Here is a 16,148-nt window from a genome sequence, read left to right on the forward strand (position 1 = left end):
TAACCTTATCAAAATAGCACTGCTAGGCCTTCCACCCAGCAACACTCAGAGACAGGGCCAAAGAGTAAGAAACGGAGCATCCAGGGTCTCAGCCAGCAGAGCCCAGATGCCTTCTGCAGTTAAGATCCCTAGACTCAGAATCAGAAAGCTGTTAAGCAGGAAGGAGCACGCTGCCATGAAGAGACAGACAGAAGCCAGAGCCAGCGTGTCTGGAATGCATCAGGTAGACGAATGGGAAGATGGCTGGGATGGAGTTGGAGTGAGGAGGGAAGTCAGCAGCCAGGGGCCAGGACATTCATGGCCTTAAAAAGTACCCTACAAACAAGAAGCCAGGTTAGCTCACCTATGAAGAGGGACAGTCTTACCAGATCCTGGGGAGCGTCAGAAAAGTGCAGACTCAGCTGGCTCTAGTACTAGATTAAGGAGGTCCTAGGTGGGCAAGGCCAGCTGCATTTTTCATAAAATGCCCTAGAAACCTCTGCGGTTTACCAAAGTGAATAGCTCCTTTGGACTTCACCATCTGCAAGGCTCATTCCAGTTAGAACGTTCCATCACCCTAAATGCTGGGAAACCAAGCGAATCTCCTCCCACTTGCAAGCTTCCAACAGCGGCTTCCAACAGTGCCACTGCAATATCAGAAACTGCAGGGAAGGTGCCAGGGCTGACTTCCATGAAGAAATAGGAGAATGGGCAGGCAGACATTGGGGAGGCAGGGCCAGCCCACAGAATGTCGCGACCAGAATTCATAAAGAGGCCGGCAGGATACAAATCAATCAAATAAACGTTAGTTCAAAAAAATTAACCACACTTGTGAGTGAGAGACAAGTCATCAGCACCGTCCCTAAAAATGAGCCTAGGGCTTCTGGTGACATCCAATCGGTGGGTTATTGGGAGTGCCCCAGGTGATCAGGAACTGGCCTCGACTCAGTTCCTTTCTGTGCTGTCTCCTCTTTCCCAGAGTTCCTCTCTCTCCTCTCCCACTGGGCAGGGATGAGCGAGAGGAATGGCTCACCCTTGAGAGCTGGGGTCCATAGCCCAGGTCAGTTCTCCAGCTCTCCCGCTTACCGGCCAAGACAGGAGGTGAGGATTGAGATGGGATGAACCCAGCAGGCGCCCATGGGTTAAAGGTCGCCGTGAATGTAATGTGCCCAGCACAGTGCCTGCTAAAAGGCAACACTCCCTTCCTGGTCTGAGGACCAAACAAACAGACTGTACTCAGGAAAGCCAGAAGAACCTTCCAGCTGTCTGGACCAGAAGGTGCCAGCCCAGGGGCAGAAGGAGACGTTAATGCCCAGAGCAAAAAGCGCCTGCAGCCCCCCGCCCCCCTCCCCCGAAGGGCTTGGTGCTCTGGAATAGACGAGGGGGTGAAATGGGACCAGGGACGGACAGGGTGGGTCCAGGACCTGCCTTACTTCCGAAGGGCTGTTCCAACATTGAAAAATACCCAGCCAGCTTCCTTTCAGAAAGACTGGAATATTCCAAAACTTCTCACTGGAGGCTCCGGAGGAGGTGGGCTCCAGCTGAAAAGGAAATGCGGAGGCGTGGACGCTCCCGGCCTGCATCCTGCACCTCTTACACTTTGGTTTTCCCACAGACTTCTGAAGAATAGGTCAGAAGAAAGGGTTAAAGCCTTAAAAGGGGAACAACCATTGCGGGGCTCAGGGAGGAGTATAATGTTCTTTGGGCTGCCGCACCCTGGTCCTCGGGGTCCCGAACCCTCCCGTCCCCGGCCAGGCGTGCCAGCCACAGGGTGAGGGGTCCCCTTCCGCCGCAACCTGCCACTCTCACACCAATGCAGGACCGCCTTCTCTTCCTTCCCCACCCCCCACCCCACCCTGCCATCCTTTCTCCCCCAGTCTCCGCCTCTGATTGGCTGAGCCCCCGGCTCCCCGCTCCCCCTCTCCTCCATCCCTGGTGAAAACTGCGGGCTCCGAGCTGGGTGCAGCAACCGGAGGCGGCGGCGCGTCTGGAGGAGGCTACGGCAGCGGAAGACCCCAGTCCAGGTGGGAACTGGAGCCGGCGGGACCTGGGGTTCGAGGGCTGCCGTGAGGCGCCCACGCAAGCCTTCCCAACACTAGGCTTCGGGCCACGGTCCGAGGGCGCCCAGGGAAGGAGGGCGCAGAGCTTAGGGAGGGGCCTGCTTTCCAGGCAGGGGCGGGAGTGGGATGCTACTGCAGGGCAGGGGCCGCGTGGCACCCCGATGTCTTTCGGGGAAGGAGCTCCCGGGCTTTCGCCCGCTGGGGGACTGGTGTCTGGGGCTGGGGCGCTGGAGAACAGGGAGGAAGGGCACCAAGGATAGCCTGTGGGTCTACGTTCCACCCAGACGTCCCCAAACCCAGCTTGCAGAGGCGGGGAGGAGGACGGATGAAACTGCGGGGAGAGGACGGAGGATGGCGAGCTGGAGGGAATCTGCCGGGTGACCTCGCGGCGGGCTGGGTGCGGGGCACCGGAGGAGAAGGAAGCCGCAGTGCCGCAGGCGGGGACTGGGTGGAAGGCGGGCGGACGGGGGAGGGGAGAACTGGAAAAGGATGAGAGAAGGGGAAGGGGGACTCATTTGGGAAAGGAGAGGATTGGAATACGGAAATGGAATAAGGGTGAGGCCCGCCGGGGGCTTGAGAAGAAGAGCAGACCTTCTCTGGGTCTGGAGCCGCCTGAGGACACAGATCAGAGGAAATGAATACAGACTGCACCTCCCCAGCCGCTCTCCACCCTTCCCCTGGCTCTTCTACCCTCTCCAGCCCCAGACCCTTTTCTTCCCTTTCTTGCTCTGGCCACTGCTCCCCCTTCCCCTCCTAGATCCCAAGCCCGCACAACATCTCAAACAAGAGTCCTCGAATCAAAAGCCAGATGCCGACCCCCCTTCCTCCTGGATCTGGCTCAGGGCAGGAGCTCCACCCCGGGACAGAGAGAGCATTGATTGTAGCTGCAGCCGCCGCGGGATCCTAGCCTCACCCGTCAAGGGGCTGAGCACCAGGGACCCTGAACTTATCTAGTGGCGCGCCCTGCGCACCCGGGCGCACTCAACCGAGGCAATGCCCTGCGCGCTCTCGCGGGTGCACGCCCCTTCTGTGGCCTCTCCTGGGCGAGCACTGCTCTGCGGATAGGCTAGGCTACCGGCTCCGCGTCGCCTTGCCAAGGGTTGGTTCAGCCGAGGCTGCAAAAAAAAAAAAAAGACCAGGCAGACAGCCTATCCAGGGTGGCTATTGAAACTGGGCTGGAAAACTGCAGTCCCAGGAACTCCAGAGAGCTGGACATTGGGAAGCATCCTTGGCTCACATACAATCGGAGATCATATGGCTTTCTCTCCTCCAGAAACACGACGATTAGCTTGTGCCCTATCCAGATAGGAATAGATGCTCCCTATCTGGGAGCATCCTTAGCTACCTTGAATGGTCTCTAGCCATCCACTGCGGATGGCGAATGACTTAGGGATTTGTGTCTCACGTATATGAAGCAGTCATCGCCAGATGTTGGTTGTTTTTCTTAACCCCCATCATAAGCCGGTGGGTATGTAAGATTCAGAGAGATTCATTCATTCATTCACAATAAATATCTTTGGAGTGTATGCTATATGCCAGTAATCTGCAAATGGAAACTGTTTTGAGCATTGGGGATTTTCTTCTGAACAGGAAATGGGAAGTCCCTAAATGGGGAGTCTTTGTTTAACAGATACAGAGTTTTACTTTGAAAGAAAAAAAGAGTTCCTGAGATGGGCTGCACAGCAACGTGAATGTATTCAGCACTGCTGAATATGCTGAATTTAAGTACTGAATTTAAATGGTTAAAATAGTAATTATTACGCTTTTTGTATTTTACCACGATTAAATTTTTTTTTAAATAGGAAGCCTCAGCCCTCATAGGTCTTACATTACCATACACTATGTTAATGTAAGAAGAGGAGAAAGAGTGGTAAAGTCACTTAAAGTCACCCAGCAAGTAAGTGCTCCATGGCCAAGCGCAGAAACACACCATGACTGGGCTTGTTCTCCCTCCTTCCTTGCTTTCCCTGAGCAGGAAAGAGCCAGTGGCAGTATCACGTTCAGTGAGAAGTAGGGATGAGAGGGGGAATGGAGAGAGGGACTTAGATGTCTGCCATAGCCATTATGTCATGTTCCCAGGGACTCCCAGCCCTGGCGGTAAGTGTGGCACAGCTTGGCTGATTCCCATCCTGTTCCCACCCCAGATCCAGGACTGAGATCCCAGAACCATGAACCCGGCCATCAGCATCGCTCTCCTGCTAACAGGTACCCGGCACAGGGCAGGACTGGGGCTCCAGGCACCCTGGCTTCCTTCCCTCCAGAGAAGCAGCTTCTCCCTCACAGTCTCAGAAAAGCGCAGGTGACGAAGAGAGGGCTCTTTTTCATCCCGAAGTCAGCCAATCCACCTCGCTGATATTCTGATGGCCTGAGGTGGTTTTTGGAAACACAGTTTGCTGAGCCCTCCCTCGCACTATTGAACTAGAATCCCCAACCGAGAACCCGGAACCTGCATCAACTCCCCAAGATCTCCTGTCCTTGAAACACATTGATAGGATCCAAGGCTCAAGCAGACTGGGGAGGGAGGCTGGGGTCTGCAAAGAAGAAGTGGGATCCCTGGGGTGGGGAAAGGCACTCAGAGAGCAGACCCAGGTCCCCTCCCTAGCCAGGCCCACCTCTCCACTTCAGGTGGGTGGGAGGCCCCTGCACCGTAGGCCCCTCCAATTTGAAGGAGGCACTGCTGGTGCCAGTCTTGCAGGTCTCCCGAGGGCAGAAGGTGACCAGCCTAACGGCCTGCCTAGTGGACCAGAGCCTTCGTCTGGACTGCCGCCATGAGAATACCACCAGCTCACCCATCCAGTACGAGTTCAGCCTGACCCGTGAGACAAAGAAGCACGTGCTCTTTGGCACTGTGGGGGTGCCTGAGCACACATACCGCTCCCGAACCAACTTCACCAGCAAATACAACATGAAGGTCCTCTACTTATCAGCCTTCACTAGCAAGGACGAGGGGACCTACACGTGCGCACTCCACCACTCTGGCCATTCCCCACCCATCTCCTCCCAGAACGTCACTGTGCTCAGAGGTGAGGCAAGCCCCTAACAAGGTCAAGTGAGCTGGGAGAGCCAGGCTCGGGGACAGCAGGCAGTTCCCTTGGCTGGGCTGGAGAGGAGAATAGCCCCATAACGCTCTCACCCTCTCCCAACTGCTGCCTGGTCAACTGGGGAACCATTGCCTTCAGTGTGAATGGGGTGAAGAGCTCAGGGCCAGTCAGACAGGCAAAGTAGTGTGGTAGATGCTTCCACCAGAACTGTGGGCAAGGCCCATCGCCTCCCTAATCTTCCTTCTCCCCACTGGGAAAACAGGGATGACACCACGTCCCTCAGCCAGTTCTCTTGTGATGATGTTTAGTAAGGTTTTCATAAGATGATATGTGTGCAAGAGATCAGTAATCTGCAAATGGGAAAGATGACTGGTTCTGTGAGACCCGGCTGCTCCTGGTCCCAGCTAAGACGTTGCAGTACCCATCTCCCAAAGGGAGTACACCCTTGCTTTGGGCCTGTGTCTGCCTGAGTCCTGATCCGTCTTCCTTCCTACCCTGCCCCCGGCCCCCTTCTCTTTCTGCAGACAAACTGGTCAAGTGTGAGGGCATCAGCCTGCTGGCTCAGAACACCTCGTGGCTGCTGCTGCTCCTGCTCTCCCTCTCCCTCCTCCAGGCCACGGATTTCATGTCCCTGTGACTGGTGGGGCCCATGGAGGAGACAGGAAGCCTCAAGTTCCAGTGCAGAGATCCTACTTCTCTGAGTCAGCTGACCCCCTCCCCCCAATCCCTCAAACCTTGAGGAGAAGTGGGGACCCCACCCCTCATCAGGAGTTTCAGTGCTGCATGCGATTATCTATCCACATCCACGCGGCCACCTCACCCTCTCCGCACACCTCTGGCTGTCTTTTTGTACTCTTTGTTCCAGAGCTGCTTCTGTCTGGTTTATTTAGGTTTTATCCTTCCTTTCCTTTGAGAGTTCGTGAAGAGGGAAGCCAGGATTGGGGACCTGATGGAGAGTGAGAGCATGTGAGGGGTAGTGGGATGGTGGGGTACCATCCACTGGAGGGGTCATCCTTGCCCATCGGGACCAGAGACCTGGGAGAGACTTGGATGAGGAGTGGTTGGGCTGTGCCTGGGCCTAGCACGGACAGGGTCTGTCCTGAGAGCACTCCTCGGCAGGCATGGCTGGTGCCTGAAGACCCCATATGTGAGGGCACCACCAAGAATTTGTGGCCTACCTTGTGAGGGAGAGAACTGAGCATCTCCAGCATTCTCAGCCACAACCGAGAAAAAAAAAAAAAAGGGCAGCCCTCCTTACCACTGTGGAAGTACCCCAGAGGCCTTGGGGCATGACCCGGCGAAGATGCAGGTTTGACCAGGAAAGCAGTGCTAGTGGAGGGTTGGAGGAGGAGGTAAAGGATGAGGGTTCATTATCCCTCCCTGCCTAAGGAAGCTAAAAGCATAGCCCTGCTGCCCCTCCCTGCCTCCACGCACAGTGGAGAGGGCTACAGAGGAGGACAAGACCCTCTCAGGCTGTCCCAAGCTCCCAAGAGCTTCCAGAGCTCTGACCCACAGCCTCCAAGTCAGGTGGGGTGGAGTCCCAGAGCTGCACAGGGTTTGGCCCAAGTTTCTAAGGGAGGCACTTCCTCCCCTCGCCCATCAGTGCCAGCCCCTGCTGGCTGGTGCCTGAGCCCCTCAGACAGCCCCCTGCCCCGCAGGCCTGCCTTCTCAGGGACCTCTGCGGGACCTGAGGCAGGCCATGGAGTGAGACCCAGGAGCCGGACACTTCTCGGGAAATGGCTTTTCCCAACCCCCAGCCCCCACCCGGTGGTTCTTCCTGTTCTGTGACTGTGTATAGTGCCACCACAGCTTATGGCATCTCATTGAGGAAAAAGAAAACTGCACAATAAAACCAAGCCTCTGGAATCTGTCCTCGTGTCCACCTGGCCTTCGCTCCTCCAGCGGTGCCTGCCTGCCCCGCTTCGCTGGGGTCTCCACAGGTGAGGCTGGGGGATGCCACCTCTTCCTATTCCCTGACTTCTCCCCAACCACTTAGTAGCGACACTGCCCCAGGGGCTAATGACTGCACACTGGGCTTCTTTTCAGAATGACCCTAACGAGACACATTTGCCCAAATAAACGAACATCCCATGTCTGCTGACTCACCTGGCTGGAACGACATGCTTACTGCCAACACATGGGCCGAACCACGTGGCCCTGGCTCTGGAATGCACAAGCGGCTTTGCGTGAATCTGCGCTAAGCTATGCAGTCTGCCTTTTCTTCTCAGCTCTGGTAGTTCTTCAGAAATGTCCCCTCCAGGCACATCCACTATTGCGAGGGTGAGCAGGAAGGGTGGGAGACGCCCACGCCCTCAAGGCATCACTTCCTAAATCCAAAAGCATCAGCAGGAGAAAGGACTGGGGACAAATACTGTCCCTTTGGGAGTAGGGAGGGAACACTGAGCCCCATCCCTGGCTCCTTCCCTAAAAGTAGAGTAAAATGGAAGCGAGCATCCTGGGATTGGGGGTGAGAGGGGGACCGCAGGGTAGCTGTGGGTTCCAATTGCTGTCAGAGTTAGAGGCAGTCCCAAGCCAGCCTCCCTGCTTTGCCAGGGAATTTGGGGGAGGAAGGTGACAGCTGCCCAGAGGCTGACTCATCTGATATTTAGCAGTGGGTAGGATGATTGTTTCTGAGCATTTTTCTTAAAGGACTCAGATCTAAATTATGCCACCGGCTCCCACTCTTGCTACCTCCCGTCAACCTCTCTGCCTTGCCTTCCACCCCTGTAGTTACCATGCACAAAGAGAGGAGGAGGAGCTGCCCGTGTCCCAGACTGAGAGGCTGACGACCCCTTAGCAAGATGCTGCCAGCCCAGAGCTCTCCAAAGGGAGGAACACCCCTGAGACTCAGGCCCCTCTCCTTCAGCCCTGCTTGGGCTGCAAGTGCCGTGCCAAGGAAAGGCGTCTGTCTTGGTGAGAAGAGCTGCTGTGGTGGAAGGGAGATCAAATGCCAGAGAAATGTGGGGTGCCTCACCCTCAGGGTAGTAAGAGAGTATGAAGGTATTTCTGGAAGGAAATGAGCGGCACTGTGTGAAGCCTCGCACCTGTGTGACACCTCCTGTGGGGTCTTTGTCACACTCTAGTACTGTGTCCCTGAAGAGTTTAGCAGCCACACTCTTAGAAGGATGCTGGGAGATGGTGTTGCCCTCTGCAGCCATGTTTAGGGGAGCAGAACCTGAGGCCCACAGTGGGTGAGGTTAGCTCAAGAAGCCACAGAGGCCACCAGAGGGCCACAGACTTCAGGAAAGGAGAAGAGAAGAACAGGGCATCAGGCCTCACAACACAAACCTACCCAGAGCTGGGCGCAGTGGCTCATGCCTGTAATCCCAGCACTTTGGGAAGAGGCGGATCGCTTAAGGTCAGGAGTTCGAGACTAGCCTCAAAACCCCATCTCTACTAAAAATACAAAAATTAGCCAGGCATGGTGGCCTGTGCCTGTAATCCCATCTACTCACGAGGCTGAGGCAGGAGAATCACTTGAACCCAGGAGGCGGAGGTTGCAGTGAGCCAAGATTGCACCACTGCACTCCAGCCTGGGAGACAGAGTGAGACTCTGTCTCAAAAAAATAAAAAATAAAATAAACCTACCCGGAATGACCATGCTGAGGGCTGGGAGCCCGCAGACTTTCAGCCACAGGCCGTGACAGCCGTAGGTCCCTCTCTGGTCAAATCAGCAGGCCTTGTGGAGGCTGTGGAGTGTCTGTGGTGACTCAGGTAATTATAGAGGGCTGGCCCCAGCCCTAGTTCCTGTACACATGCCCCAACCCCCTCCCCATCCACTCCCTCGCCAGTCCTAACCTCTCTCTTGGGTCCCCCCTTCAGCACCTAAGTCCATACCTAGGGCCATGGAATTCCCACTCAAGAGCAACAGAAGCCCCTCTCTGCACCCCCATTTCTGGATTGGATTGTCCACTGAGACGCACAATGTCTGCATCTCTGACATCTAGAGGCTTCCTTGGGAAGGGCATGGGGAACTCCGTGAGATGTGAGGACTTTCATGGGCCAACCAAGAGTTTGAGACCATCCTGGCCAACGTGGAGAAACCCTGTCTCTACTAAATAAATAAATAAATAAATAAATATTAGCCAGGTGTGGTGGTGCACGCCTGTAATCCCAGCTACTTGGGAGGCTGAGGCAGGAGAATTGCTTGAACCCAGGAGGCAGAGGTCGTGGGCCGAGATCATGCCACTGCACTCCAGCCTGGGTGGCAGAGTGAGATTCCATCTCCAAAAAAAAAAAGTCTTAGAGCTTGGTGCAGTGGCAGGCACCTGTAATCCCAACTTCTTGAGAAGCTGAGATGGGAGGCCCCCCTTGAGCCCAGAAGTTTGAGGCCAGCCTAAGCAACACTGTGAGACCTTGTCTCAAAAAAATAATAAAAACAATAATTCTTAAAATAAGCTGATTGGGCTGAAATCATGTATTTCTACAACAAACATTAAGCACCTAAATGCACCTGGCTCTGTGCTAAGCTATAAAAGACACAAGCCCCTAACTGAAGGGGTCCACAGTCCAATAAGAGGGAGGAATCAATTTCAGTGCAGTGATCAGCACTATGAGGAAGGGAAGTTGTGGAAGACACCAGTGCGGATTCCCCAACATGCATTATCCTCTTCCTTCTCAGCAATGGGACCCATAAACTAGAACTGAAATGTGTGATCCAGAAGAAAGACTCTATTTCCCAGTTCCATTGCAGTGAGATGGGCCTATGTGATTAAGTTCTGTCCAATGGGATATAAGCACAAAATAGTATGTGTAATTTCTATGAAGGGCTCTAAAAGAGAGAAAGTGTGCCTTTCTCCCCACTTTCACCTTATGCTAGCTGGAATGTGGAGTTGATGGCTGGAACTGGAGCAGCTATTTTGTACTATGAGATAGATGGAAGTTGTGTGTTACAAATGACAAAGCACAAGATAGGAGCCTGAGTCCTTGGTGATGGTAGAGCTGTCAGGGCAGCCATGGACAACCTTATTTAAGTGACTGTTATTTGGGCTTTTCTGCATTCATCGCTAACTAAACCTAAAACTACCTTAAAAAGAAACTGCAGGCCAGGCACGGTGGCTGATGCCTGTAATCTCAGCACTTTGAGAGGCTGAGGCGGGAGGATTGCTTGAGCCCAGGAGTTCAAGACCAGCCTGGGCAAGGTGGCAAAACCCCATCTCTACAAAAAATACAAAAATTAGCTGGGCATGATGGCACACGCCTGTAGTCCCAGCTACTCGGGTAGCTGCGGTGGGAGGATCGATTGAGCCTGGGAGTTTTGAGGCTTCAGTGAGCCAAGATCACACCACCACACTCCAGGGTAACAGAATGAGACCCTGTCTTCAAAAAAAAAAAAAAAAAAAAAAAGAGAAGCTGCTACTTAACACTGCTGAATCATACACTTAAAAATGGTTAAGACTGTAATTTATGACTTTTTAACCACAACTTTTTAAAAGAAGCCAAAGGTCAAATTAATACAGATAGAAAATAGAATGGTGGTCGCCAGGGGCTGTGGGGAGAGGGAATGGGGAGTTATTGTTTAATGGGCACAGAGTTTTGGTTTTGCAAGATGAAAACAGTTCCATGGATGGGTGGTGGCGATGGTAGCACAACAGTGAGAATGTACAAAATGCCACTGAACCGTACACTTTTTTAAAAATAGAGATAGGGTTTCACTATGTTGCCCAGGCTGGTTTCAAACTCCTGGGCTGAAGTGATCCTCCCCCTCAGCCTCCCAAAGTGCTGGGATTGCAGGTGTGAGCCACCACACCCAGCCTGAATCGTACACTTAAAGGTGGCTGAGATGGTAAATTTTATATTCAGTGTATTTTATCACAATATTAAAGAAATAGAAGAAGCCAAGGCACCACGAAACTCTTTGGGGTGGTTACCTTTATCAAAACTCATCAAACCGTGCATTTAAAATAGGTGAATTTCTTTCTTTTTTTTTTTTTTTGAGATGGAGTCTCGCTCTGTCACCCAGGCTGGAGTGCAGTGGCGCAATCTCGGCTCACTGCAAGCTCCGCCTCCCGGGTTCACGCCATTCTCCTGCCTCAGCCTCTCCGAGTAGCTGGGACTACAGGCCCCCACCACCACGCCCGGCTAATTTTTTGTATTTTTAGTAGAGATGGGGTTTCACCGTGGTCTCAATCTCCTGACCTCATGATCCGCCCGCCTCGGCCTCCCAAAGTGCTGGGATTACAAGCGTGAGCCACCGCGCCCAGCCAAAATAGGTGAATTTCACTGAATATAAATTATACCTTATCAAAGTGCTATGGGAACACATATGTAGGGCCCTTTTGCCAGGCGAAAGTGGCTTCCCAGAGGAGGAGTCATGAGTAAGAGTGCAAAAAGCAGCCTCTACTATTTTGCAAACTAATTGCAAAAAAAGAAATTTTATGTCATTTCTTCTATACTCTGCAAAACTAGGGCAAAGGGAGAGGAAGCCATCGTGGGTTCAGTCTGAGGACAGGACTTAGCCCCTCTCTAGGTTAATACACAACTGCTGGTGGATATAACAGCTCTTAGAGCACACAGGCCCATCCGAAGAATCCCTGATCCAGTCAATATTTATTCAAACATTTATTAGGTGCACACTCCATGCCAGGCCTTGTGTCGGGTAATGAGAATAGAACAGTAGATGGTACAGACAATCTCTTGTTCTATAACATTTATATTCTAGTATGGGAGTTGGATATTAAGCAAGTAAACCAATCAATAAATCAAATAATTATAGATTGGGATCGTTTATATATAGAAGACAATAAAGAATAATAAGTGACATGGCCAGGCACAGTGGCTCACGCCTGTAATCCTAGAACTTTGAGAGGCCAAGGTGGGAGAATTGCTTGAGCTCAGGAGTTTGAGGCAAGCCTGGGTGACATAGTGAGACTTTGTCTCTAAAAAATAATAACAATATTAAGTGACCTATTAGTTAGGGTGATGAGGGAGAGCCCAAGGGAGTGTCCTTTGAGCTGAGACTTCAAAGGTGAGAACAAGCCAGCCATTGGAAGAGCTGCAGGAAGCACAGCCAGATGGAGGGAATGGTAAGGAGTGGTCCATGATGTTACTGAAGAGGCAGACAAGAGCCAGATTCAACAGGAGCCTTGGAGGTCATGGTGAAGAGTTTGAATTTGATTGTAAGGGTAACAGGGAAGTGTTCAAGGATGTGATCTGGTCATATTTTTATAAGATCCCTCTTGCTACTCTGTAGAAACATAAAGGAGAATAACAGTAGAACAAGAAATCAGGAGGATATTGCCGTGGTCCTAAAATAGATGACAGCAACTTTGACAAAAGTTGTAGTGGTTAAGATAGACAGAAGTGGTGACTTCAAGATACATTTAGAGTTTAAACAGAGAGCTGGGGAAATCTAAATAAGGTCTGTGGATTTTACCAATATCAATTTCCAGTTTTGATACTGTACTCCAATTATACAAAATGTTGCCATTGGGGGAAACTGGGTGAAGGGTACATGAGACCTCTAACCTCTGCACCCCAAGGGTACAGACGAGACCTCTCTGTACTATTTTTTTTTTTTTTTTTTTGGAGATGGAGTCTCGCTCTGTCGCCCGGGCTGGAGTGCAATGGTGCGATCTTGGCTCACTGCAGGCTCCGCTCCCCGGGTTCACGCCATTCTCCTGCCTCAGCCTCCCGAGTAGCTGGGACTACAGGCACCTGCCACCACGCCCGGCTAATTTTTTGTATTTTTAGTAGAGACGGGGTTTCACCGTGTTAGCCAGGATGGTCTCGATCTCCTGACCTCATGATCCGCCCGCCTCGGCCTCCCAAAGTGCTGGGATTACAGGCATGAGCCACCGCGCCCGGACCTCTCTGTGCTATTTATGCAATTTCTTGCAAATCTATAATTTACTTTAAATATTTTTAAATATTTTAAATTTTCAACACAACCCCCCCAAAAAAAAAAGATGGCAAATATTTAACTCCAGAGGGAGGAAAAAAGAATGCTCATAACAGGTTAGATGGATTTACTGTGAATAATATTTACGTAGTTGGCCAGGCGCGGTGGCTCATGCTTGTAATCCCAGCACTTTGGGAGGCCGAGGTGGGCGGATCACGAGGTCAGGAGATCGAGACCACCGTGAAACCCCGTCTCTACTAACAATACAAAAAATTAGCCGGGCATGGTGGTGGGTGCCTGTAGTCTCAGCTACTTGGAGAGGCTGAGGCAGGAGAATGGCGTGAACCTGGGAGGCAGAGCTTGCAGTGAGCCGAGATTGCGCCACTGCACTCCAGCCTGGGTGACAGAGCGAGACTCTGTCTCAAAAAAATAATAATAATAATAATATTTACGTAGTTATACTGATATAAACATTCGCTTTGGTCTGAATGTTTGTGTCACCCAAAATTCAAAATTTATCTTTTGAAATCCTAAACCCCAAGGTGATGATATTTGGAGGTGGGCTCTTTGGGAGGTGATTAGGTCATCAGGATGAACCCCTAATGAATGAGATTAGTCTTCTTATAAAAGAGGCCCCACAGAGATCCCATACTCCTTCCACTACATGAGGCCACAGCAAGAAGATGCTGTCTATAAATCAGAAAGTGGGCCCTCAACAGATACTAAGTCTGCAGCACCTAGAGCTTAGACTTCCCAGCCTCTAGAACTCTGAGAAATAAATTTCTGTTGTTTATAAGCTGCCCAGTCTGTGGTATTTTGTCATAGCAGTATGAATGGACTAAGGTAACACTAAATAGAGATTTTAACCAAAAATTATGATGACAACATATTGGAGGATGGGAAAAGGTTAAGTGTATGTATTTGGTGAAGGAGAAAATGGGCGTATAAGAAAGCTAAAACCACATTTTCCATAGTTGAACGTCAATAGAGGCCAGGCACGGTGGTTCACACCTGTAATCCCAGCACTTTGAGAGGCTAAGGCAGGTGGATCACTTGAGGTCAGGTGTTCAAGACCAGCCTGGCCAACATGGTGAAACCCCGTCTCTACTAAAAATACAAAAATTAGCTAGGTGTGGTGGCACATGCCTGTAATCCCAGTACTCAGGAGGCTGAGGCAGGAGAATCACTTGAACCTGGGAGCTGTAGGTTGCAGTGAGCCGAGACTGTGCCATGCACTCCAGCCTGGACAACAAGAGCGAAACTCCATCTCAAAAAAAAAAAAAAATGTCAATAGATCATACTTAACACTGAAAAAATCAAGAAATAGTTCTATATATATAAAATATACTTTATATACTTTTATATGTTACATACTTTATATATATACTTTATATATATACATATATATGAGAGAAATTTTTAAACATAGAAGTAAATAGCAGAAGAAATAGAGTTAAGAGGGTTGCTTTGGGGAGTAAGAATTTAGGATGGGGTAACAGACTGCTTTTATATTATAAAACTAGTAATACTTTTTTGTCCCTATAAATGTATTGGTTTGCTAAACAATATAAATCAAATATATCTAAAGAAATACATTAAATGTTTGGCAAAAAAAAAAACCCACAGGACTTGCTTACTGGTGGTTTGAATGTTTCAGAGATGGTTTGAGAGGAAGTGAGAAGGAATCTAGGATGATCCTTGGGCTCTTGCTTGAACAAGTGGATGATGATGACATCTGTTGAGAAAGAAAAGGCTGAGGGAGCACTGAGTTGGGAAAGCAGATATATTAAATCTGTGATGCCCATTAGACATCCAAATGGAAGCATCAAGAAAACAGCTGGATATCCCAGTCCTGAGCAAGAGGTAAGAGGTCCAGGCTAGAAATATAAGTATGCTGGAAATTATTATTTGGATGGTAGACATAGACCATGGGACGAGTAAGATCATGCAGGGAGACATGACAGAGGAATAATTCTATAATTCTAGGCTCAGACTGGAATCTGAGACAGTCCAATATTTAGGCTTTTGAGGGTACAAAAGAGATTAAAGAGCAGTCAGTGAAGAAAGAGGAAATCCAGGGGTCTGTGGAGCCAGAGAAGGGGAGAGTTTTGAAAAGCAGTGATCAACTGGGTCAACTGCTATGAAGTCAAGTAAGATGAGGACCAATACGCTGGTGACTATGGTAGCTAGTCTCCAAAGATGGCCTCCTGTGTAAACTGGGCGCCCTTGGGTAATCCCTTCTTTTGAATCTGGCATGGCCTTGTCTTGTTTATGACCAACAGTATATAGTAGAAGTCACATGGCATGACTTCCAAGCCTGGCTCATAAGAATTCTTGCAGCTTCCACCTGGTTCTCCTGGAATGCTCACTCCTGGGACACTCCCTCCTGGAACCCAGCTGCCATTCTGAGAAGCCCAAGTCACACAGAGTGGCCACATATAGGCACTCAAGTTGCCAGCACAAGCTAAGCTCCCACCCAACAGCCACCATCCACTGCCAGCCATGTGAGTGAACCATCTTGGATGTCCAGCTCAGCTGAGGCTTCAGACGACTCCAGTCCCAGCTGTTGACTGCAACCTCATGAGAAACAGACCCCAAGAAGAATTTCCCAGCTGAGCCCAGTCAACCACAGAAGTATGAGACATAATAAATTGTTGTTTAAAGATACTAAATATTGAGGAGGTTTATTACACAGCAATAGGTAGCCAGAATAGTGACTTTGACAAGAGTCACTTTTGACAGCCCAGTGGTAACAGAAGCCAGGTTGGAAGTGGGTGAATGAAAGTGAATGAAGAGTGTAGACTTCTTTCTCAGGAAGTGTGGCTGTGACTGATGTGGGAAGTGGAGTACAGGAGAGTCCATTTATGTTGAAGATGGGCAATACTGGAGTATGGCTGTATGTTGATGGTGATGATGCCTGGAGACAGGGAAAGACTGATGAAGAAGAGGGAGAAGAAAGGGAAGAATTAGAGTCTTTGGAAAGGCAAGAGCTAGAAATGAAGGCAAAGAAAGGTGGGCGCAGCAGCTCACACCTGTAATCCCAGCACTTTGGGAAGTTGAGATGGGATGATCACTTGAGGCCAGAAGTTTGAGACCAGCCTGGGCAACATAGCAGGACCCCATCTCTACCAAAAAAAAAAGTTATTTAAAAAAAAGTTAAAGAAGATGGGTAAGGAAGTGGAAATTTTGTGAAGTTGAAGTTTCTTGGCTTTTCATATAAGTGGTCTC

The 16,148-nt window shown here is 50.5% G+C and overlaps 1 protein-coding gene across 2 annotated transcripts; it reads left to right on the forward strand.

Moving 5' to 3' along the window:
• The first annotated feature begins 979 nt into the window (after positions 1–979).
• Positions 980–6,951, forward strand: THY1 (Thy-1 cell surface antigen). 2 transcript variants are annotated; one of them, XM_030828675.1, is made up of 5 exons: positions 1,584–2,003; positions 3,842–3,936; positions 4,184–4,244; positions 4,727–5,062; positions 5,605–6,951. In XM_030828675.1, exons 3-5 carry the CDS (start codon positions 4,208–4,210, stop codon positions 5,715–5,717), a joined length of 486 nt encoding a protein of 161 aa, XP_030684535.1. In that variant the 5' UTR covers positions 1,584–2,003; positions 3,842–3,936; positions 4,184–4,207; the 3' UTR covers positions 5,718–6,951. The 2 variants fall into 2 exon arrangements, with proteins under 2 accessions (XP_003253323.1, XP_030684535.1); XM_003253275.4 differs by lacking the exon at positions 3,842–3,936 and having other exon boundaries at positions 980–2,003.
• Positions 6,952–16,148: the final 9,197 nt, after the last annotated feature.

This window comes from Nomascus leucogenys, chromosome 15 (assembly GCF_006542625.1).
Source record: "Nomascus leucogenys isolate Asia chromosome 15, Asia_NLE_v1, whole genome shotgun sequence".
Lineage (NCBI taxonomy): Eukaryota > Metazoa > Chordata > Mammalia > Primates > Hylobatidae > Nomascus > Nomascus leucogenys.